The 23,004-nt window shown below is 48.2% G+C and overlaps 3 protein-coding genes across 9 annotated transcripts in view; all 3 read left to right on the plus strand.

The window, feature by feature from the left end:
- LOC135272635 (WASH complex subunit 2C-like) overlaps positions 1 to 23,004 on the plus strand; it is a 136,724-nt gene that overhangs the window by 67,050 nt on the left and 46,670 nt on the right. The window contains exon 25 of one of the 7 annotated variants that reach the window (XM_064371107.1): positions 11,580 to 11,618. The exons of the other annotated variants lie outside the window; for them this stretch is intronic. Within the exon in view, the coding sequence (XP_064227177.1) occupies positions 11,580 to 11,603 (24 nt within the window). The 3' untranslated portion in view covers positions 11,604 to 11,618. Of the gene's footprint in view, positions 1 to 11,579; positions 11,619 to 23,004 lie in introns of those variants that run through there. 7 annotated transcript variants of the gene reach the window in all.
- LOC135272629 (neurabin-2-like) lies at positions 2,874 to 5,304 on the plus strand. The gene is given in 3 exon segments (XM_064371097.1): positions 2,874 to 3,081; positions 3,084 to 4,499; positions 4,502 to 5,304. Coding segments are annotated over 3 exon segments (2,427 nt in total).
- LOC105734319 (WASH complex subunit 2A-like) overlaps positions 17,706 to 23,004 on the plus strand; it is a 49,074-nt gene continuing 43,775 nt past the window's right edge. Inside the window, 2 exon segments of the mRNA XM_064371100.1 lie at positions 17,706 to 17,961; positions 19,204 to 19,368. Coding sequence (XP_064227170.1) covers positions 17,839 to 17,961; positions 19,204 to 19,368 — 288 coding nt within the window. The 5' untranslated portion in view covers positions 17,706 to 17,838.

The following is a 23,004-nucleotide window of genomic DNA, read 5'->3' on the forward strand; positions in this document are numbered from 1 at the left end:
TAGGATCCTATTGCTTGAATCATTGAAAACCAAATAAATTATAAGGAGTATGTGGGTGAGAAAGCAGGCCAAAGAATTATTAGCTCTGTTGTTCTGTATGTCACATGATGTCATGAACTTCAGTTACACAAACAAAACCATTTACAAAGACTATGAAAAGTGTCCAAATTATTATTCTCTTAAAATAGGAGCAGAGATGTCCTAGAAGTGTTAGGTAAGTCTTCCTCTTCAGTTGACACTCTCAGTAATTACCTATATAGTATACTACATTGAAGGAAAAGAGACTGATAATTTTTATTACTGATTTCATCATTTCTCTCTTGTTTTCTTCACTTGGAATTTGAAGCAAGGTCCATAAGTCACTTTGTGTCTGTATTTATGGCTGGCACTACACAGGCCACGTGGGACAGGGCAGGGGCCCAGAGCTTCAGTGCGTAGTGCTCAACAATGATGCAGGAAGAAATGCTTCACTTTTGGTGTAACAAGGATTTAGGAACAAAAACAGCCTTTACAGGAAGGGCTTCAAGCAGGTCAATGTGGCACCAAGGCTGTGATGCTGAAGTTGAAATAGTGATAGTGAAAGTTTAGATTTGAAAGCTGGAAGGAAAATCACAGAACACTTGGCTTAGGTTTACAAAGGTTGTGCTAGAATCACTTTGCTTTAGTCAATATGGTGAGAGAAAAAGGATCCTGTTGTATGATGTGCTTTTACTGCCGGTTGCATTGACACCATGATTGAGTCACGTCTCCCAAGAGACGTGAAAAGGTGGACCTACAAAAACTTGTATGCAAATATTTACAGCAACATTATTTGTAATAGACAAAAGTGTTGATTTTGTATCTTGCAACTTTGCTGAATTCCACTATTAGCTCTGACAGGTATTTTGTGTAAGTTAGGGTTTTCTACATGTAAGATCATGTCACCTACAAACATGAAGATAATTTACTTCTTCCTTTCTACTCAGAATGCCTTTTATTTATTTTTCTTGCCTAAGTAGTCTGGTTACAACTTCTAGTTCTATATTGAATAGAAATGGTGAAAGTGGGCACCTTGTCTTGTTCCTGATCTTAGGGGAGAAGCCTTCAATTGTTTCTCCATTGAGAATAATATTCCTTGTGGATTTTTCCTACATATTTATTATGCCGAGGACATGTACACTTCTTTTTTTTTTTTTTATTTTTTTATTTTTTTTTTATTGCATTTTAGGTTTTGGGGTACATGTGAAAAACATGCAAGGTTGTTGCATAGGTACATATGTGGCAGTGTGATTTGCTGCCTTCCTCCCCTTCACCTATATCTGGCATTTCTCCCCATGCTATCCCTCCCCAACTCCCCACCCCCCTCTATCCCCCCTCTCCCCCACCAACAGACCCCAGTGTATAGTGCTCCCCTCCCTGTGTCCATGTGTTCTCATTGTTCAACACCCACCTATGAGTGAGAACATGTGGTGTTTGATTTTCTGTTCTTGTGTCAGTTTGCTGAGAATGATGGTTTCCAGGTTCATCCATGTCCCTACAAAGGACGCGAACTCATCGTTTTTGATGGCTGCATAATATTCCATGGTGTATATGTGCCACATTTTTCCTGTCCAGTCTATCATCGATGGGCATTTGGGTTGGTTCCAGGTCTTTGCTATTGTAAACTGTGCTGCAATGAACATTCGTGTGCATGTGTCCTTATAGTAGAACGATTTATAATCCTTTGGATATATACCCAGTAATGGGATTGCTGGGTCAAATGGAAGTGCTTTTCATGTGCCAAGCTTTTCTGAATGCTCTCCACATATTATTTCCTTAATTGCACATAATTCTGTGAAATAGGCTCTATTACACTTCTTTATTTCAGATGAGAAAACTATTGCACAGTGAGGTATGTTCTCCCTATAAATGAGATGATTTCTGTATGTGGATTTTGTTTTCACATGGCATGCTGGTTTTATTAAAATAATGATTTATTTAGTTATATTAAGCTTTAATTTTAAACAAACCAACTTTGTAGCATTATGAATCACCCCATATTGTGAATTTAGATCACACAGTCACTTATTAGATGATAGACTGCAGCAGTACAGTGCTAAAGGTCATGATTACTCCATATCCTACTTAGAACACAATTGTTTGGAGTTTTTGATTTTTGAGACAGAATGTCTCTCTGTCTCCCACGCTGGCGTGCAGTGGCATGTAGCCTCAATTTCCTGGATTCAAGTGATCTTCCACTTAAAAATCTAATATATAGGCTGGGCACGATGGCTCATGCCTGTATTCACAGCACTTTGGGAGGCCCAGTTGGGTGGATCACTTGAGGTCAAGAGTTTGAGACCGAGCAGCCGCTCGGGCAGAGCCAGAGAAAGACCGAGGCTCCGGGCACGGCGGGGAGGGAGGGAGGCGAGGCAGCGGAGCGGCCCGGGCCGGCGGAGCAGCCATGGGCGCCGGGGTGCCGGGCCCCGCCACAAGCCGAGGCCTCCGGCCGGACTGGGGAACGCCCCGGCTGCCAGCCCCGCTGACACTGCCTCGGACGATGCGAGCCGGCGACGCCGCGGCTGCTTCGCGGGCAGGGCGCTCGCTCCCAGCAGCCCCAGCCACCCCTGTGCTAATTTGGGTGGGGGGTCACAGTACCAGGCCGCTCGGGCTTTCGAAGCGGGGTTGGCTGTTTTCGGCAGCTTGATTGGGGGAGGCGACACACAGGGCTCTTGGAGATTTTTTTTTAAAAAGCGGGATTAACTGTTTTTGGCAGCTTGGTTTTGGGGGACCCTAAAAAAGGCCTCCTGGGGTTTCTTTTATCAGGAGGAGGGGGCGGTGGTCCCGACTTGGCCAGCCGCCTGTTAAGGTGGGGAGCGGATAGCGGGGGAATGCGAATCCGGCTCCCCCCCACCATGATGAAGACGGAGCCGCGGGGGACCGGGGGTCCTCTCTGGAGCGCCTCCCCGTACCGCAGCGCCTACGAGGCGGGCATCCAGGCATTGAAGCCGCCCGACGCGCCCGGGCCCGACGAGGCACCCAAAGGGGCCCACCACAAGAAATATGGCTCCAACGTCCATCGCATCAAGCGTATGTTCCTGCAGATGTGCACGACGGCAGGCCCTCGGGCGAGGCGGGCGGCGGCGCGGGCCTGGCCCGGGCCCCGCGGGTGTCCGAGCGCGGCGTGCGCCTGTCGCTGCTGCGGGCCAGCAGCCTGAACTAGAACGTGGACCACAGCGCCCTGCTGAAGCTGGGCATCAGCGTGTCGGAGCGCGTGAGCCGCTTCGACTCCAAGCCCGCGCCCTCAGCGCAGCCCGCGCCGCCGCCGCACCCGCCGTCCCGGCTGCAGGAGACGCGGAAGCTGTTCGAACGGAGCGCCCCGGAAGCCGCAGGCGGCGACAAGGCGGCCGCTGAGACAGGAGGGCGCCGACCTGCAGGACCGGAGGAGCTGGACGTGGTGGTGCGCTTCAACGGCAGCACCGAGGCGCTGGAAAAGCTCGATCCCGACGCCGTGTCCCCGACGGTCAGCCCACTCAGCGCAGTCTTCGAGAAGGCCGACTCGAGGACCGGCCTCCACCACGGGCCCGGGCTCCCCAGGGCCATAGGGGGGCCCCAGGTCAGCTCGAAGCTGGTCAGCAAGCAGTCCCGGGTGTTCCGGCCGCCGCCGCCCGCCCCGTCGGGGGATGCCCCAGCCGAGAAGGAGCGCTGTCCCGCAGGGCAGCAGCCCCCGCAGCACCGAGTGGCCCCCGCCCGGCCGCCCCCCAAGCCCCGGGAGGTGCGCAAGATTAAGCCGGTGAAGGTGGAGGAGAGCGGGGAGTCGGAGGCCGAGTCGGCGCCCGGGGAGGTGATCCAGGCCGAGGTGACGGTCCACGTGGCCCTGGAGAATGGCAGCACCGTGGCAACCGCAGCCAGCCCCTCGCCCGAAGAGCCAAAGGCCCAAGCGGCCTCGGAGAAGGAGGCGGCGGCGGTGGTAGCGCCGCCAGAGCGGAGGGTGGGCAATGGCCGGGCCCCGGACGTGGCCCCCGAGGAGGTAGATGAATCCACGAAGAAGGACTTCTCGGAGGTGGACCTGGTGGACGTGAGCGCCTACAGTGGGCTCGGTGAGGACTCTGCGGGCAGTGCCCTGGAGGAGGACGACGAAGAAGACGAGGAGGATGGGGAGCCCCCCTACGAGCCCGAGTCGGAGTGCGTGGAGATCCCGGGGCTCTCGGAGGCGAACCCGGCCCCGAGCCGGAAGATCCATTTCAGCACGGCGCCCATCCAAGTGTTCAGCACCTACTCCAATGAGGACTACGATCATCGCAACGAGGATGTGGATCCCATGGCGGCCTCTGCTGAGTACGAGCTGGAGAAGCAGGTGGAGAGGCTGGAGTTGTTCCCTATGGAGCTGGAGAAGGACTCCGAGGGCCTGGGCATCAGAATCATCGGCATGGGGGCCGGAGCGGACATGGGCCTGGAGAAGCTGGGCATCTTCGTCAAGACAGTGACGGAGGGCAGTGCGGCTCATTGGGATGGCAGGATCCAGGTGAACGACCTGCTGGTAAGGTGGATGGAACGAGTCTGGTGGGAATGACCCAGAGCTTTGCGGCATCCGTGCTCCAGAACACCAAGGGCCGAGTGCGGTTTATGATTGGCCGGGAGCGGCCAGGAGAGCAGAGCGAAGTGGCCCAGCTAATTCAGCAGACTTTGGAGCAGGAGCGATGGCAGCGGGAGATGATGGAGCAAAGATATGCCCAGTATGGGGAGGATGACGAGGAGACGGGAGAGTACGCCACTGATGAGGACGAGGAGCTGAGCCCCACGTTCGCAGGTGGCGAGGTGGCCATTGAGGTGTTTGAGCTAGCGGAGAACGAGGACGCGCTGTCCCCTGTGGACATGGAGCCCGAGAAGTTGGTGCACAAGTTCAAGGAGCTCCAGATCAAGCATGCGGTCACCGAGGCAGAGATCCAGCAGCTGAAAAGAAAGCTGCAGAGCCTGGAACAGGAGAAGGGGCGCTGGCGGGTGGAGAAGGCCCAGTTGGAGCAGAGCGTGGAGGAGAACAAGGAGTGCATGGAGAAACTGGAAGGCTACTGGGGCGAGGCCCAGAGCCTGTGCCAGGCTGTAGATGAGCACCTGCGGGAGACCCAGGCACAGTACCAGGCCCTGGAGTGCAAGTACAGCAAGGCTAAGCGCCTCATCAAGGACTACTAGCAGAAGGAGATCAAGTTCCTGAAAAAGGAGACGGCACAGCGTCAGGTTCTGGAGGAAGCGGAGCTGGCCAGAAAGGAGGAGATGGACAAGCTCCTGGACAAGATCTCAGAACTAGAAGGAAACTTGCAAACACTGAGGAATTCCAATTCTACTTAACAGGACTCATTCCTTGACTGGACAATAATTAACCCCCTACCACTGTCCTCCCTCCCCTGTCCTCAACACCCCACCCCTCCCCCACCAGCCTGGGGACAGGTGCCCCAACTCCCCCCACCCTTCCACCCCACCTCCCCCAGCTTCAGGGACCAGAGGGCTCATATCACAGGCCCCCTTAAGATGGCTTGGGCAGACAGAGGTGGCCGGAAGGGTGGCTCTTTCTTGCCCCATGGGGCTGAGGCATAGAGGCTGAGGGCTGCCGAGGGCTGGCCTGGTGGTAGGACACATGCACCTGCAGATCAAACTGCCAGACTTTTCACACTCCAGCGTTTGTCTCTGGACTGGAACGGGGCTGGGGCTCTCCCAGCATCTCGCCAACTGGAGGCTGCTCCCTGCCCATGGGGCACCTGGGTGGCCTCTGGGCCTCTTGACTTGAGATTCTACCTTCTCGGCCCTTCCCTCTCCCCCATCATTGTGCTGTCTCTGTTGCATTCTGACCTTCCTGCCTTGGGGGTGGGGGGTTGCCTCAAAACCTCCCCCATCCCCTTTCCCTGTCCTGGGAGGGATAGAGTCCCCACCAGAGCCCGGGGGCTGGGCCTGGCCCTGGCCCTGGCCCTGCACTGATTTCTCCTGTGTGCTTCGGGAACAGGGGAGTGAGAGTAGGAAGAAGGGAGAATTCAGGATACCTGGTCCCCAGCTCCCCATTTCCTGGGGCAGCTGCCCTCAATTTCTCCTTGTGCCTCCCCTCTCCCAGGTGCCAAATAGCCATAACCTCCCCCTGGAACTCTTATGTGGCCTGTCGGGTCTAGGTTTCCTTGTCAAGGCTGGGAATGCCAGGGAGGAGAGGAGGTCAGCTTGGGGGACCTGGCTACAGAGGCCCTGGCCTTAGGCAAGGGGACCATTTCTCACTGGAGAGCCAGGGCCTATCCTGTTCTGCTCTGCCTGCCCAGCCCAAGGTGATGCCTGGAAGCCTTGTAGTGATATCGAAGGGAGTCCCAGCCTCACCCCACCCCCACCCCCCACTGTTTTTCCAATGTTTTGACTGGAGGGCAAAATTTTACTACTACTCATCTTTTTGGAGACCAGGGCTGCCCTGCTGGAAGCCTGCCTTCTAAGTGAAATCGACTTTGTTTCCCCACTTTAACCCCAAATTGGGGCTCGGACCAAGGGAGGTGAGGCCCCCCCAGGTCACCTCCCCTTTCAGAATCCATCTCATTTTGCCACTTCATGCCTCTGCCCTAAATCTGGGTTTTTGTTCATTTTTTAAAAACACACCACCCATCCCATCCGTTTTGGCTTCTAGTCCCCTGTAAATAGACCATGACTTCTATCAGTATTTCTTGTCCCCACCCCTTCCTACCCCCAGATGTGCCCCCATCCCCTGAAGGAGCTGGCCATCTCAGTCCTGGGCCCACGCACTTCACCCCGTAAGATGGAGGGGGCGGAACCGGGTTGGCGGGACTGTTGCTGGCTGCTTGGACCAGTGGCCACCCTGCCCAGCTGTCTGGAGGACCGCGTCTCTGTATATAATATATATATGTATGTATTGTTCCTGGTTTTGTATGGACCATGCCCTCTGTCAGGTCGTCCCCATAAAAGCAGCCCCCAGAACCTGACTGCCTGGTTTCTTGGTTCACTGGGGCAGGGAGTGGGCAGGGATCAAGGATGCCAGGCTGCCCCGGTGGTCCCCTCCCACGAGTGCAGCCTCTAACCCTGAGGAACTTCCTACAGTGTCCCCCGGGTGCCTCTCTGCTCCCATTCCACCCATCAACACCCATGCTTTTTGTCCAGTCCACCTGGGCAGGGCTGGGGGTTTCTAGAGAGTTCGTTCAGGCTGCATTCCTTTTTCAAGGCCTCCAAGAAGTTCAAAGGATCAGCTAAATACAGCAAGGTGAACCCCAAGTCGTTCCCCCAGAAGGCCTCTAAACTGTGGGGACACTCTAGTTTGGGAATCTTCTGTTAAAAAAGAAAAAGAAACAAAAATAAACTGTGGGGATACTCAAAAAAAAAAAAAAGAGTTTGAGACCAGACTGGCCAACATGATGAAATCCCGTCTCTACTAAAAATACAAGAATTAGCTGAGTGTGGTGGCGCACACCTGTAATCCCAGCTACTGGCAAGGCTGAGGCAGGAGAATCGCTTGAACCCTGCCTCTGTCTCGCTCTGTTGTCCAGGCTGGAGTGCAGTGGTGTGATATCAGTTCACTGCAACCTCTGCCTCCCAGGTTCAAGCGATTCTCCTGCCTCAGCCTCCCGAGTAGCTGGGACTACAGGTGGGTACCACCATGCCCAGCTAATTTTTGTATTTTTAGTAGAGACCGGGTTTCACCACATTGACCAGGATGGTCTCCATCTACTGACCTCATGATCCACCCACCCTGGCCTCCCAAAGTGCTGCAATTACCGGTGTGAGCCACTGCGAGGTCTATATATATATATTTAATTTAACATATTAATGTAATTTCTAATATTTGTAAAAACCGTAAAAAAAAACCTTTCCAGATAAGAACACCTGCTACCACTATGTAACATACAATAATTCGACTAATTGTTGTATATTACAGTTTAAGAACTCACTGTAGCTTAGTGGTTAAGACACAGCACTCCAGAGCTAGATGATCCGGATTCAAGTCCTGCCTCTATTACAAAAATGTGTGTGACCTTAAGCAACTTACTTACTCTCTCTGTGCCTTAGTTTACTTTCCTTCAGACAGGAAGTAAGGCAGACAAACCCAATTTTGTTCGAATGAGGGACAACCTACAAGATAACTGGGAAGTACTCTTCAAAGCTATCAAGGTCGTGAAATTTTAAAAAAGACAGAGGAACTGTCCTAGATTAAAAGGGACTAAGGGGCTGCAACAACTAAATGCAAAGCAGCATCTTGTGTAGGACGCTGGAGCAGAAAAGGGACATTAGTGGGACAAGCAAGTCCCCCTTCCCTCTGGAGTAGCATAATTCCAAGGAGCATATTGGCAGCATTTTCCAGAGGTTGCCGCTCCAGTCACCCACTGTGATTATTTGCTTCCTAACACTTTTTTTTTTTAAGATGGGGTTTCACTATTATGGCCAGGCTGGTCTTGAACTCCTGACCTCAGGTGATCCACCCACCTTGGCCTCCCAAAGTGCTAGGATTACAGGCGTGAGCCACCGTACCCAGCCCACTTTTATTTATTTATTTTTTTTGAGACAAAATCTCACTCTGTGGTCCAGGCTGGAGTGCAGTGGCACGATCTCAGCTCATTGCAACCTCTGCCTTCCCAGTTCAAGCGATTCTCCTGCCTCAGCCTCTGGAGTAACTGGGACTACAGGCATGCACTACCACACCTGGCTAATTTTTGTTATGTTTAGTGGAGATGGGGTTTCGCCATATTGTCCAGGCTGGTCTGGAGCTCCTGACCTCAGGTGATCTGCCTGCCTCAGCCTCTCAAAGTGCTGGGATTACAGGGGTGAGCCAGCGCGCCTGGCCTTGTAACATATTTTTTTAATTGGCTGCTGCCTGCCTTTTCCTGGCTCACTTCTTCATGTCCCACCCAGTGGGCCCTCTGTCTCCCAAATAAAGGAACTGTCACCAAATCCTTGTCTCAGGGCAGCTCCAAGAGGAACAAAAACTAGGACATTTCATTCCATTTTTATAAAGCACAAAAACAGGTGAAATTAATCTGTGCTATCAGAAGTCTGGGTGATGATTGCCCTCAGATGAGAGGAAGGTAGAGACTGGACGTGGACAGAACGAGGTTTCAGGGACGCTGGTAATGTTCCATTTCCTGATCTGAGTCCTGGTTAAATGACTGCGTTTTTTATTTGTGAAAATTATTTGAGACATACAGTGATAATAGGTACAATTTTGGGTTGGATTATTATAACTCAATAAAATGTTTTTTAAATAATTCTGTTAGTTTTGGCAGAGGGCAGGAGTTTTTTTGTCAGGTGTTTTGTTGTTGTTTGTTTGTTTTTAGAGTTACCCAGGATCTTAATCTGTCACCCAGGCTGGAGTGCAATGGTGCAATCATAGGTCACTGCAGCCTCAACGCCCCCCCCCGCCCCGGGCTTAAGCAATCCTCCCGCTTTGGCTACCCAAGTAGCTGGGACTGCAGGCGGGAGCCACCACTCCTGGCCTCAGTTTTGTTTTTTACAGTGAAGGAATGGTAAAAATTCTTACTCATTGGCTTTTGCAGTGAAAACAGGATCATATATTTGTAAGAAGTAAAACAACAAATCATTTTGATAATTATTTTTCTGGTCCACATATGGCCAGAAAGTAGGAAGAGACAAAGGCCAGAGGGATGAAAAGTTGGTTCCAGGCGGCAAAGAAGAGGACAAGAAAGAGAAGATGTAGAGATGATACGGTCCGCACAGACCAGGGAGAGAGAAAAGGAAGCAAGTGACGTTAACAAAATGTGAATACAGAAGGACAGACTTTTTATCTCCATGCTGTCGGAATGGATATAAGGATTCCTCTCCAAAGCCGAAATGCATAGGCATTCATGTAACGCCCTCTTTATTCTACATTCAACAAAGAAAAATTCCTCAAAGCTTGTTTGACGTTCAATAAAGACCATTTCTTTTAAGAAAGCAGCAGGGTCAATCCCCATTTACAAGGGGTGGTACATCTCTTTTCACAGCCTCACGTTTCCATCTGGTGGCCTTTTAGGATATCATGGACAAGGACTCAAGAGTTACAACTAAGGCAGGGTGGATATTTCCTGCTGGCATCTGTCATGTTTGAGGGTTACACCCAGGCCTCAGATGGGAGGGTCTGCATTTGTAAGGCAGATTGTAAGGAGAGGTGTGGGAGAAGACATCTAAACCAACCCTGTGAATTTCATTTCAGGGTGGCCTGAGCCACAACATTCACATCAAAAACAAGCATATTCTCATAATATTTATTAACCTTTGTCAGCCACTCCTACTAGGTCTTCCTATAGATATTAATGCTTAAAAAAATAACACCCAAAGTAAATTTTACTGAGATTCCAGATCGGCCTATCATTAAGTTGAATTGTTCACTGTACCGACACTGAAACATTTATTGAAATACATTACATAGCAAGTTTAAACGGCCTAGGCACACAAACACACATACACTCGCGTACTCCAAACTCATGTCAGAGTTCTCTACTCTTCCTAAATAAAAGGCAAAAGTTTTGCTGGTATTTTTTTAAGTGTAATTTAGGGACTTAAAATGGGGCAAGAAAAATGTCTGAAAGGCCCTCCCCTCCATGCTGTGCCCTTATAAATGATAGAACAGATAGAGAAATGAAATTACTGTCTATAGAGTTGGGCTTGAAGTCATAAAGGGGGGCACCTGAGATCACAGAAATGAACAAGGAAGTTCTTAAGAAGCCATGGGAGAAGCCAAGGCCCACATAACCTGAGGCTGCACTCATCTGAGAGTGCTGTTGAATCCTGAAACTCAGGTGCAGAATTCAAAACCAGAAAACTAGTGTGAACTGAAGAAGTGCCAGATGTCTGAGGAAGCCCACCACCATGAAAGAGAGACAGGCTGAGTGACAGCAGAGACACACTGAAGTGTGCATTAACAAGATGGAGCATTCAGTTGAGGGAGTCTTGCAGATTAAAGCACAAAGAAAAAAAAGTGAAAAGGTTAAGAGGCATAAAACCTGGATGATGACATTCAAGCTTTCATCTAGTAGGAATGCCAGAGAGAGAGAGAAAATGGGAGACAGTAATATTTCATTAATAGCTAAAAAGATTCCCAAAGTGAAGAAAGCTATGAAAATAGAAAAATGTTAAAAGCTACCAAAGCAGAAAAAGTTTAAAACTCAAAGAAATAAGGATCAGAGTTTCCTCATTAATTTCATTAGCAACACTGGATACAAGCCAATGAGACAATGTCTTCAATGAGCTGTTGGAAAATTATGGTAATTTATGCTGAATTCTGTAACCCAGGTACAGAATTATTTAAGAGCATAGTGAAACAAAGACATTTATTTTCTTTTTTGAGACAAAGTCTTGCTCTGTTGCCCAGGCTGGAGTGCAGTGGCATGATCACAGCTCACTGCAGCCTTGATCTCACTGGTTCAAGCGATCCTTCCACCTCAGGCCCCCTAGTAGCTGGGACTACAAGAGCCTACCACCACGCCTGGCTAATTTATTTTGTTCTTGTGTAGAGACGGAGTTTCCCCATGTTGCCCAGGCTGGTCTTGAACTCCTGGGCTCAAGTCATCTACCTTGGAATTATAGGTGTGAGCCACTGCACCCAGCCCAAAGGCACTTTTGAACATTCAAGATTTAAGAAAGTTTATCACCAACAGATTCTGTTGAAAAGAACTACTTAAGAAGTCCTCCTGCAAGGAATGACATGAATCCAGAGGAAGAAGCAGTGTGAAAAAGGTAACACTTCTCTAAGTCATCAGCCAATGCTATTGTTTAAGACTAACGTGTTGATTGCCACAGATGCTTAAAATCACAATTTAGAATTAGAATTCTGGATTATATCAACAGGAGAGTTGGGGAAAGGGAAAACAGCAGGGGGAAGTGAACATTTCTTACCTTGTTTGGGAAGAGTCTGTATGTACTGTTTACCTTTAGATTTTGTTAGGCCACTTTATATATGGATATAAAAAATTAAGAGTAACTACTAGAAAAATAGCAATGAAATGTATAAATTTCAAACCAATAGAGGCAAAAAGATGGAACAAAGAAATTTCAATCAATCCAACAGAAAACAGGAATAGGGACAAAAAAGGAAACAGCATAATCCATAGAAAACACAAACACAGGCCAGGTGAGGTGGCTCACACCTGTAATCCCAGCACTTTGGGAGGCCAAGGAGAGTGGATCACTTGAGATCAGGGGTTCAAGACCAGCCTGACCAACATGGTGAAACCCCATCTCCACTAGAAGTACAAATATTAGCTGGGTGTGGTGGTGGGCACCTGTAATCCCAGCTACTTGGGCGGCTGAGGCAGGAGACTCACTTGAACTCAGGATACGGAGGTTGCAGTGAGCCAAGATCATGCCATTGCACTCCAGCCTTGGTGACAGGAAGAGAATCTGTCTAAAAAAAAAAATGAAGATGCAAAGATTATAAAGTCCTAACAAATGAGTGTTCATAATAAATGGGCAATAAGAAAAACATGAATAAGAAATAGGCAATTCATATGAAAACACCATTCAAGGAAATTAAAATTGCTAAGAAAGATAAGAAAAAATGCTGGATCTCACCAGTTCTCAAAGAAATACAAATAAAAGAGCATTGAGATGCTATTTTTACTGATCAGATTGGCAAGTATTTTCCAGTTTGATAACAGATGTTAGGCGGATTTGGTCCAACGGGTACCTCACATCCCACCAGAGGGAGTGCGTATTACTGCAGTCAATTTGGAGGGCATCTGACATATGTATTAAAACCAAAACATTTGCATGTGTGTGCAAGAAAGTATTGTGAAGACTATCTTAGCAGCATTGCTGGAAGCAGTGAGATATTGGCAACAATCCAAAGGTCCATCAATGGGAGAATGACTACATGAACCATACTATGTTCCTACCACAGAATACTCTGCAGCAGTTCGAAATAGTAACTTAGATTCTTTTCTTTTCCTTTTTTTTTTTTTGAGACAATCTTGCTCTGTCTCTAGAACTTCAGAGGAAAAACACTAGAAGGGAAATGACTGGAGCCCAGTCACTCTGAGGGCATTGGCTCAAAGAAGACTGTTCTGTTTCTCTGAGGTTCATGCCCTTTCAAGACCTGTCTGCCTACTTTTCTTTAAGTGCTGTGAGCGCTGCATTATCTTTTCCCCAAATTCTATTTTGTTTGAGTGTGCTAGTTGAATTCTGTTTTGTGCAAATAAAGAACTGCATGGGATACAGAAGGTGTAGTAACAGCAACCTTTTAAGTATGAAGTTGGGGGAGTGTGTTCTCTCAGGAAGCAGCAAGTGGAGTGGATAGTTGGAACAATGTGGTGAAATTGATAACGAAGTGCTGGGTAGAGAAGGGCATGGTCCCTTAAATGCCATGGAATGAAGGAAGGGAAGTGCTGGGTAGAGGAGTGTGTGGTCCCTGGCTAGGGCTCCACCCCTACAGACCTAGGTGAGGACAGGCATTTCCTGCCCAAAAGTTGCATTTCCCAAGATCACCCTGGCCTGCCACACCCCCATCCTGTGCCTATAAACACCCCAAGACCCTAGTCAGCAGGCACATTGGTGACTGGATTTTGAGAGGAGCACATCAGCCGAGGAACACACAGGTGGCTGGACTTTGAGAGGAATGCACCGACAGGCACCGGCCAGCCAACCAGCAGAAGCAGAAGCACATGGAGTTTAGCTGGGCAGTCAGAGGAGAGCCCAGGCCGCTGAGAGGCCCGACACCAGGGGAAACCTTCCCACTCCATTCTCCTCTGACTTCGCCAGAGCTACCTCCACGCAGCAAAACCTTGCACTCATTCTCCAAGCCCAGGTGTGATCCGATTCTTCCAGTACACCAAGGCAAGAACCCGGGATACAGAAAGGGTCTAAGTGAGCTGGTTAACACAAGCTGCCTATAGACGGCAAAACTAAAAAAGCACCCTGTAACCCGCGCCTACTGGTGCTTCAAGAGCTGTAAACATTCACCCCTAGACACAGCTGTGGTGTCTGAGCCCCACGGACTGCCCATCTGTATGCTCCCCTAGAGGTCTGAGCAGCAGGGCACTGAAGAAGCAAGCCACACCTTCATCACATGCCTGGTCGGGCGAGAGGGAGAAGGGAAACTTTCCTGTTTCAAAACTATGGAAGTGTCAGGCGTTTGAACCAGAGCAACTGCATTTTGAGTGAGGGCTAGGAAAATGAGGCTGAGACTTGCTGGGCGGCATCCTCCGAAAACTAGGCATTGCTAGCTTCTAGACGTTTACCATTAAGGGAACAAATTAATCATGTTTAGTAAACAGACCCAGACTTGGGAGGGTCCTTATATCCCAATATCTGGAGAACAAAGGCATTCCTAATTTTGCTTTAAAGATAATATCAATTCTTTCAAAATGTTGAGAATATTAATCCTTTATCACAAACTCTTGCAGCAGAACGCATCTCCCAGTATATACAAGCATTGTCCTTAGGGTGGATGCCTCCCTCCTCTTACTTTCATCCCTTTACTTTCTTTTTTTTTTTTTTTTTTCTGAGACGGAGTTTCGCTCTTATTACCCAGACTGGAGTGCAATGGCGGGATCTCGGCTCACCACAACCTCCGCCTCCTGGGTTCAGGCAATTCTCCTGCCTCAGCCTCCTGAGTAGCTGGGATTACAGGCACACGCCACCATGCCCAGCTAATTTTTTGTATTTTTAGTAGAGACAGGGTTTCACCATGTTGACCAGGATGGTCGCGATCTCTTGACCTCGTGATCCGCCCGCCTTGGCCTCCCAAAGTGCTGGGATTACAAGCATGAGCCACCGCGCCCAGCTCCCTTTACTTTCTTAATGAAACTTGCTCTTGTTTTGTACCATGGACTTGCCCGGAATTCTTTCTCGTGTAAGATCCAAGAACCCTCTCTTGGGATCTGGATGCAGACCCCTTTCCTGTAACAGAAGGAGGCTGATCAAGGATAAGTTATAAAGACACAAGATAAATAAAAGGTCTGCTAATCAGTATTGAAGGTCATTTACATTTGCAGAATATTAATTTGTAGTGATTTCCTCCAGTAACTTTGGTACAGGAAAGGAAAAAGGGCCTGATTCAAGTTAGAATCTAGCATAGTCTTTGTCAGAGGCATAAGGTGAAGATATTAAAGGAATAAGGTGAAGAACTTAAAGTCTAGTATCATTGGTCTCTAGGCTTAACAGTCAAGGAAACAAAGCTAAAAGGGCAGAATGGAGGGGAAAAGGGGGCAGTGAAGGACTGGAGCTGGAGTTAGCCAAGAAAAGACACAGTGGACTAGGAAGTGGGAGAGAGACCCGAGAGTTTAAGAGGCTTCTCTATTCAGGAGAAGTTCAGATTTGAAGTCACAATGTTTCAGTGATAAAGTCCAGGGTGTGGGACGTAGGTTAAAGATGTTAAGCACGTGGCGACTGAAGTTGCCCATGGTGATGGAAGATGAAATGCAAGTTTGGTAATTGGCTCATCTCAATTTTACCAACCGAGTTCCAAGTTCTAAAGAGAGTATGTGTGTGTGTGTGTGTGTTTTAATGAATGTGGGGAAAGTGGAGGAGGTTGGTAGATGGTGACCAAAAAATGAAGTCCCCTTAAGACACTAAAACTTTTTTTGCAGACAGCAGTCTTCCTCTTCGCCCAGTCTGGAGTGTAGTGGGGCAATCTTGGCTCACTGCAACTTTGGTCTCAGGGGCTCAAGCAATCCTTCCACCTCAGACTCCTAAGTAGCTAGAACTACAGACCTATGCCACCATGTCCAGCTAATTTTTTTTTTTTTTTTTGTAGAGATGGGGTTTCACCATGGTTCCCAGGCTGGTCTCGAACCCACTTTGGCCTCCCACAGTGCTGGGATTACAGGTGTGAGCCACCATGCCAGCCCAGCCTTAGTGTTAACATTGCTATATGTTACTGTACCTTATTGGCTCACAGTGTGGATTCTTGGGTCGGCCTCTTTCCTGGTTACCTAATCATGAGTAAGTTACTTCTCCTTTCAGTACCTCAGTTTCCTCAACTATAATTTGGGAATAATATTCCCTCCCTCATAGTCATTGTGTGAATTAAATGAATAATGTATAAAGTGGTAAATACTGATCACTTGATAAACATTGGCCATTATTATTATTATTATTTTGAAGACGGAGTCTTGCTCTGTCATCCAGGCTGGAGTGCAGTGGTTCGCTTTCAGCTCACTGCAACCTCCACCCCCCAGGTTCAAGCGATTCTCCTGCCTCAGCACCCCGAGTAGCTGGGATTACAGGTGCCTGCCACCACACCAGGCTAATTTTTGTATTTTTAGTAGAGACAAGGTTTCACCATGTTGGCCAGGCTGGTCTCGAACTCCTGATCTTGTGATTCACCTGCTTCAGCCTCCCAAAGTTCTGGGATTAGAGGCGTGAGCCACTGCAGCCCGCTCTTAGCTATTATTATTATTAAAGGAGAGACCTATATTTAAATGATTACAATACAATGTAACACTTTAGGATAAATACACAGAAAATAACAAGTCACTTAAACTGTACTTGGGATAATCAGGTTGGTATTTAATGAGGGGATAACTGAGGTGGCTACAGAAGAAAAATCCAGGATTGGGTGTGAGCAAGGTGCATGGGGCAGTGGTACGTTCGACGTTGAATGCTCAGCCTAAGTCAGGCACTGTGGAGGATGTTTTACAATTTTGCCACTTTAATATCACATCCTTGCGAGATATGTAGCTTCGTTTCACCGAGGAAAGCTCAGAAAAGTTGAAAAACTAGCCTGGGTACACACGAATGGAAAGAAATTGGGATTTTTATTTTAATAAGTAAGTTTGGGCCGGGCGCGGTGGCTCAAGCCTGTAATCCCAGCACTTTGGGAGGCCGAGGCGGGTGGATCACAAGGTCAAGAGATCGAGACCATCCTGGTCAACATGGTGAAACCCCGTCTCTACTAACACAAAGAAATTAGCTGGGCACGGTGGCGCGTGCCTGTAATCCCAGCTACTCAGGAGGCTGAGGCAGGAGAATTGCCTGAACCCAGGGGGCTGAGGTTGTGGTGAGCCGATATCGCGCCATTGCACTCCAGCCTGGGTAACGAGCGAAACTCCGTCTCAAAAAAAATAATAATAAAAATAAGTAAGTTTGTCTGGCACAAGGGCGACTAAGCAGAGGCAACTGCAAGGAAGTGTGAGACAGAAGAGCTGGAGCCCTGAGCTGGGACAGCGGAGGACGAATGAGAGAGTTGTATGCCTGTCATAATGAGGAGCCTGGCCTTCAATCTGAAGCCAATGGTGCCAGTTCAAAGGACTTTAAGCAGCCCCTACACAGTGGCAGCCGAGCAGGTCACAAAAGCAAGGTGATGCCCAGGCAGATCACGGATTCTCTATCCACTGAGCTCCCGCCTGCCGGCTCCACAGCAGCGGATTTTGCTGCACGAGAAGAGGCAGCAGAGCAGGCCTTTTCCTCTGCCCACGGCGCCGACGTCGAAAGCTCCTAGGCTGGTGACTCCACTGGCTGCTGGAGGTCCCCACTCTCCAGACCCGCCGGACTGGCGGCCAGTGCCATTACACCGCCGCTGCCTCGGGTCTTGGGCCGCAGAGCCACCCGGCCAACCGGCCTCTGCAGCGCTCCCTGGCGTCGGCCCGGCTCGTGCAGCTTCCCCCGCCCCAACCCAGCCGAGAACCCCAAACTCCAGTCCAATTCCCATCCGTAGCTTCCTCCCCGCAGTATCGCAGGTCTGATCACGTGGGGCGCAGTCACGTGACACCAGGTTACGCGAGGCGTTGGCGCCCGGGGCCGCTGGGCTGCGCTTCTGGGGCTGGGCGGTCCTGGCGCGAGGGGGCGGCTTCGGAGCCCACCGAGCCGGGAGGCTGGGATGGTGAGGGAGGCGGGCCAGGCAGGAGAGAGAAGGGCCTGGCATGGCGCAGCTGTCCCTGCTGCCCTCAGGCTCAGCCTGTCTCGTTTTTTTCGCTGCAGATGAACCGGATGACCCCCGACCAGGAGCGGGCGCCGGCGTCCAAGCCCGTGTGGGAGCGGCCGTGGTCGGTGGAGGAGATCCGCAGGAGCAGCCAGAGCTGGTCGCTGGCGGCCGACGCGGGCGTGAGAGGCGGGCCCCAGGGACGCGAGGGCGGCAGGGGGGACGCGAGGGCGGCAGGGGGGACGCGAGGGCGGCAGGGGGGACGCTCGGCCTGCGCGCGGGAGGACGGGGCCGCGACTGCCCCTGCACCCGGGCCGTCGGGTTGCCTGCCCTCTTAGGAACACAGGCCCTTCATAGCCCTGGAGAATGCCAGTTTGGCAGCCCCCGGCTACCGGGGAGGGAGGCGGGCCCGGACCACGGCCCAGACGCGGCGTTCCCGTCATTGGGGTTTCTGGCAGTGCCGCTCAGCTCCATCCAGAGGGGAGATCCGTTTCTGCCACGCTGAGGGATTGCTCGGGCACTAGGGAGGCGATTCTTGTTGGGACCTGGACTAAGTGGGGTGGGAGACAAGCCAGTATGTGGATATCCTTTAGTGAGATTCTTCATGTCGGGGGCCCAGGAAGCTCCCTCAGAGCTGTAATTCCAGAGTCCTAAATGAATAGGATTTTTGAATAAGAGTGGTGGCTGGTTATGTAACCCTTGCTCTGTGATCTTTGTAGACTGACGACCAAAGAGAACTTTTCAAAAGAGACAGGGTTTTGCCCTGTTGCCCAGGCTGGAGTGCAGGTGGCTTGATCTTAGCTCACTGCATCCTCCGGGGCTCAGCTGATCCCTCCTACCTCAGCCACCTGAGTAGCTGGGACTATAGGCGGGCTCCACCACACCTAGCTGATTTATTTAATTTTAGTAGAGATGGGGGTCTTCTATGTTGTCCAGACTGGTCTCCAGCTCCTGGCCTCTAGCGATCACTCCGCCTCAGCCTCCCAAAGTGCTGGGATTACAAGGTGGGCCACCATACCATTAGCTCACTGCCACTCTTTTGATGCGCTTTGTTAGTGGTTTTCAATGTCCCTTGGTTTTACTACTTGTCAGAAGGAGCATTCTGGCAGGACACGGTGGGTCACGCCTGTAATCCCGACACTTTGGGAGGCCGAGGTGGGAGAGTCACGGGTTCAGGAGTTCGAGACCAGCCTGGCCAACATGGTGAAACCCTGTTGCTACTAAAAATACAAAAAAGTTAACTGGGCGTAATGGCAGGCGCCTGTAATCCCAGCTACTCAGGGGGCTGAGGCAGGAGAATCACTTGAACCCAGGAGGCGGAGGTTGCAGTGAGCCGAAGTAGCATGGATTCTTTTTTGATTTGACATGCGCAGAGTAGATATGTGTAACATTGATACTACCGTATGTTTATGTTTTTAAAATAGCTACTACAGTTTCTACAGGAATTCTCACAGCAAACTATCTCTAGGACCCATGAAATCAAGAAACGAGTGGTCGGACTAATTCGGGAAACCAAAGCCACCGATTGTCACCTGCATAATGTCTTCAATGATTTCCTTATGCTCTCTAATACCCAGTTCATTGAGAATGTGAGTTATTTAGTTATATCATAATTATAAATAATTGTTTTTTTCAAAGTAGGAGATACTGTAATTTTAAATAACTTACTGTTAGGTTCCCTCCTTAATTTTGGCGGAAGTGTGGTTCTTGGTAATTGAAGCTTTTTTCTCTGGGATTAGATGCCTCTTTTTTATTTGTAAAGTTTTAAGTCCTTTTTTCCAAGCCTCTAAAAAAGTCTAATGATGAAATTTTCTTATATTTCAGTGCTTCCATCTTTTGTCAATTTTGAGAGTAGTCAGCAATCATGATGAATTGTGTGGCACTCACACCAGTTTTGTTGTGGCATGATCTGTATACCTGGTTAGACCCTCTGGACACCACATGTGGTTTCAGTTGTTGCTTGGGTTATGTTCTGGTAAATTATATTCAGGGAATATATATGTCTACTTGCAGTATTCTTAACTGAAGTTTGCGATGGCTGAACTTACGATGTGGAATCAACTATACACAGATTACTGAGCTTAAACCCATGTGTGAGTTTTGTCTATTTACTGAGTTTCTTCTAGATGGTAGGAATACATAGGTAAATTAGATAGAGCCTCTCTCTTGGCAAATAGTATAATTCTAGCCTACAACGGAAGTAAGTGTGGCTGGAGCACAGTGGAGACTTAAGAGATGAGGATGGAGAGGTAGCTTAGATAACAGACCTGTGTTTCTCATAGGGTATTCAACTTTTTGAATATCAGCATTCATTTGTGAAAAAAGGATTATTAAAGTAATCTATCTCCTAAGATTGTTAGGTATAAAGTAATAAAAAAAAATTCAGAATCACAAAATGATAAAAAAAAAGGCCAAGATTTAGGATAGTTAAGAGAACACCAGATAATGCCACATAGTCAACTTGTGCAGCATCTTTGTGCGTTTTTTAGTAGCTTGGGTTAAATGCCACTTCCTGTCTTTTGGAGAGCTATGCATAAAATAAAGATATTAGGCCGGGCGCGGTGGCTCAAGCCTGTAATCCCAGCACTTTGGGAGGCCGAGGCGGGTGGATCACGAGGTCAAGAGATCGAGACCATCCTGGTCAACATTGTGAAACCCCGTCTCTACTAATACAAAAAAATTAGCTGGGCATGGTGGCGCGTGCCTGTAATCCCAGCTACTCAGGAGGCTGAGGCAGGAGAATTGCCTGAACCCAGGAGGCGGAGGTTGCGGTGAGCCGAGATCGCACCATTGCACTCCAGCCTGGGTAACAAGAGCGAAACTCCGTCTCAAAAAAATATATAATAAAAAAAAAATAAAGATATTAATAAAGGTCTTAGAGATCTCTTTGCCCGTTACTTCCTTTAACAGTAAAGGAGTACTCATGAGTTTGAAAAATAACAAGTATTCAAGTAAAATCAGTAGTTTTCTGATTGTCCACACAGAATGTCTAGCTTAGTCCTGACCGTTTATCTCACTGGAAGAGTCAGGGACTCTAGATTCTCACTTCTCTGGTGTGCACAGCCCCATGATGTTTTCATCAAGGTTAATTTGGTGTCCTTTTAAGCACTCCTGTTGTTTTCATTCTGTACCTTTCTTTCTGGATCAGGTACTTAGCACTTCTCTGCAGTCGGTACTGCAGCACCAGAGTCCGAAAGGATTTGGGAGGTTTCCTCTGTACCCACTGTGCCTGTACCAGATTGGTACTAGATTGGTATCAGATCAATACTTCAGTGGGGAGAAATGGGGAACATCATAAACCTTTTCTGAACCACAATCTTAGGTCTTCTCTTTTCTCCAACTCTTCTTTTCTAGCCAAGTTTTCTTAGATTCTGAGTTTTCCGTGATGTAGTTTTTATGGAGTTTTTTGGTTTTTATTGTGTTTTGGTAACTGTTCTTTATTTGTGTCTACTACTAGGGATTTCCTGTTTTCCATTCATCTCTCCATCCCTTTAGTCTTAGTGTTTTTGTTTTTCTTTCTTTTCTTTCTTTTTTTTTTTTTTTTGAGACAGAGTCTCGCTCTGTCACCCAGGCTGGAGTGTGTGGCATGATCTCGGCTCACTGCAACCTCCACTTCCCAGGTTCAAGCAATTCTCTTGCCTCAGCCTCCCAAGTAGCTGGGATTACAGGCACCTGCCAATAATTTTTTTTGTATTTTTAGTAGAGGCAGGGTTTCACCATGTTGGCCAGGCTGGTTTTGAATTCCTGACCTCAAGTGATCCACCCACTGCAACCTCTGCTTCCAGGTTCAAGCAGTTCTCCTGCCTCAGCCTCCTGAAGTGCTAGGATTACAGGTGTAAGCCGCCGTGCCCAGCCCTTAGTGTTCAGTCTGGATGCCTCTTCGCCTTCCAGTCTGCGTTCAGAACTCTTCTCCGGATATGCTGGTTGCCACTGACAAATTTTAATTACTTCCCAGACCTTCTATAAGGCCACATGCTATAGGCTTTTTTCATTTGTGGCAGAGCATGATGATACTGAGAAATGCTTAATAAAACTCTGAAAAAATCTACTTGCTGATACATATTTGTCAGTGATCTGGCTTTTTAATGTTTTTTTTTTTTTCAACCCCTGACATCAGTACTTACATATTACAATTCCAACTTGAATGATAGTGCCATTTAGTTTCATGGTAATTTTTCAAAGTCAGATAGGTTTGTGGGTTTTATTAATTAGCCTCAGAGGCAGCCACAGAGTTGCAAACTATATTATAAGTAAGTGAAACAATCCGGACTTTCTAGGGCAAGAACAGTCAGGACTTTCTAGTGCAAGAGAAATTAGTACCATTAGTAAAAGCTCAAGAGGGGACTCCTAGGGAGAAGAAATGCTAATTAACATTGGCCAGTGTTCTAGCATCTAATTAGAAGGCAACACAATTCTAAACCTTAATTAGTCTGTTAATTTAGGGATTGCATCCTGAAATACTAAGTGCCATAGTTAATGACTTTAGTTTGTTAAAAGATCTGGTGAGGGAGGATTTTTTCTTTTTAAAGTCAATTGTTTCAAAATCTTAGCTTTGTAAAAATGTTTTTTAATTCCAAAATTAAGTGAATTAACCCATTTATGCCAGAGGTTACAAATTTTTTTGTGAAAAATCAGACCTTGGCAATGACCTTGAGCAGTAGGATATACATAACTCCCACAAGCTTAGCATTCCAATAATGGAACACTAGGCATAAATGGGTTAATTTTCCAGATCATCTCCCTATTGATTTATAAAAGCTGAATTTTGGTCATTTGCCCCTCCTCTTCTACTTTTCTATTGAAGAAACAGATGGAGTTGTTGAAATTGTCAAGTAGTCCACAATTAGAGAGAAGGAGGTAAAGCCCAAAAGCCTTATTGGCATATAATTTCCTGTACAGGCATCTCCCCAACCCCCTAGACCTGCCTTATTTTACATAATGGCCTTGCTTTTGACAATCCAGTCTTCTCATTCCTTGAGATACCATATGCCCTGCTGCTACGGGACCTTTGCTTACATTGCTTTCTATGCCTCGACCCTTTGATTGACATCTATCTGTCTTCCAGGTCTCTGCTCAATTATATTACTTCCTCCTGGACCCTCTGCACTAGGCAGACCCCCTGGATAAAAGCACTTGAAGCATCACATGCCATCCTTTAGTAGGCTTCTTATAATTGCAATTTTACAATTTGTGGGATTTGATGAGTTGAACTGTCTTGCTAAATC

The sequence above is a fragment of the Aotus nancymaae genome, unplaced genomic scaffold (assembly GCF_030222135.1).
Source record: "Aotus nancymaae isolate 86718 unplaced genomic scaffold, 86718_ANA_hifiasm-v0.15.2.pri h1tg000119l, whole genome shotgun sequence".
Lineage (NCBI taxonomy): Eukaryota > Metazoa > Chordata > Mammalia > Primates > Aotidae > Aotus > Aotus nancymaae.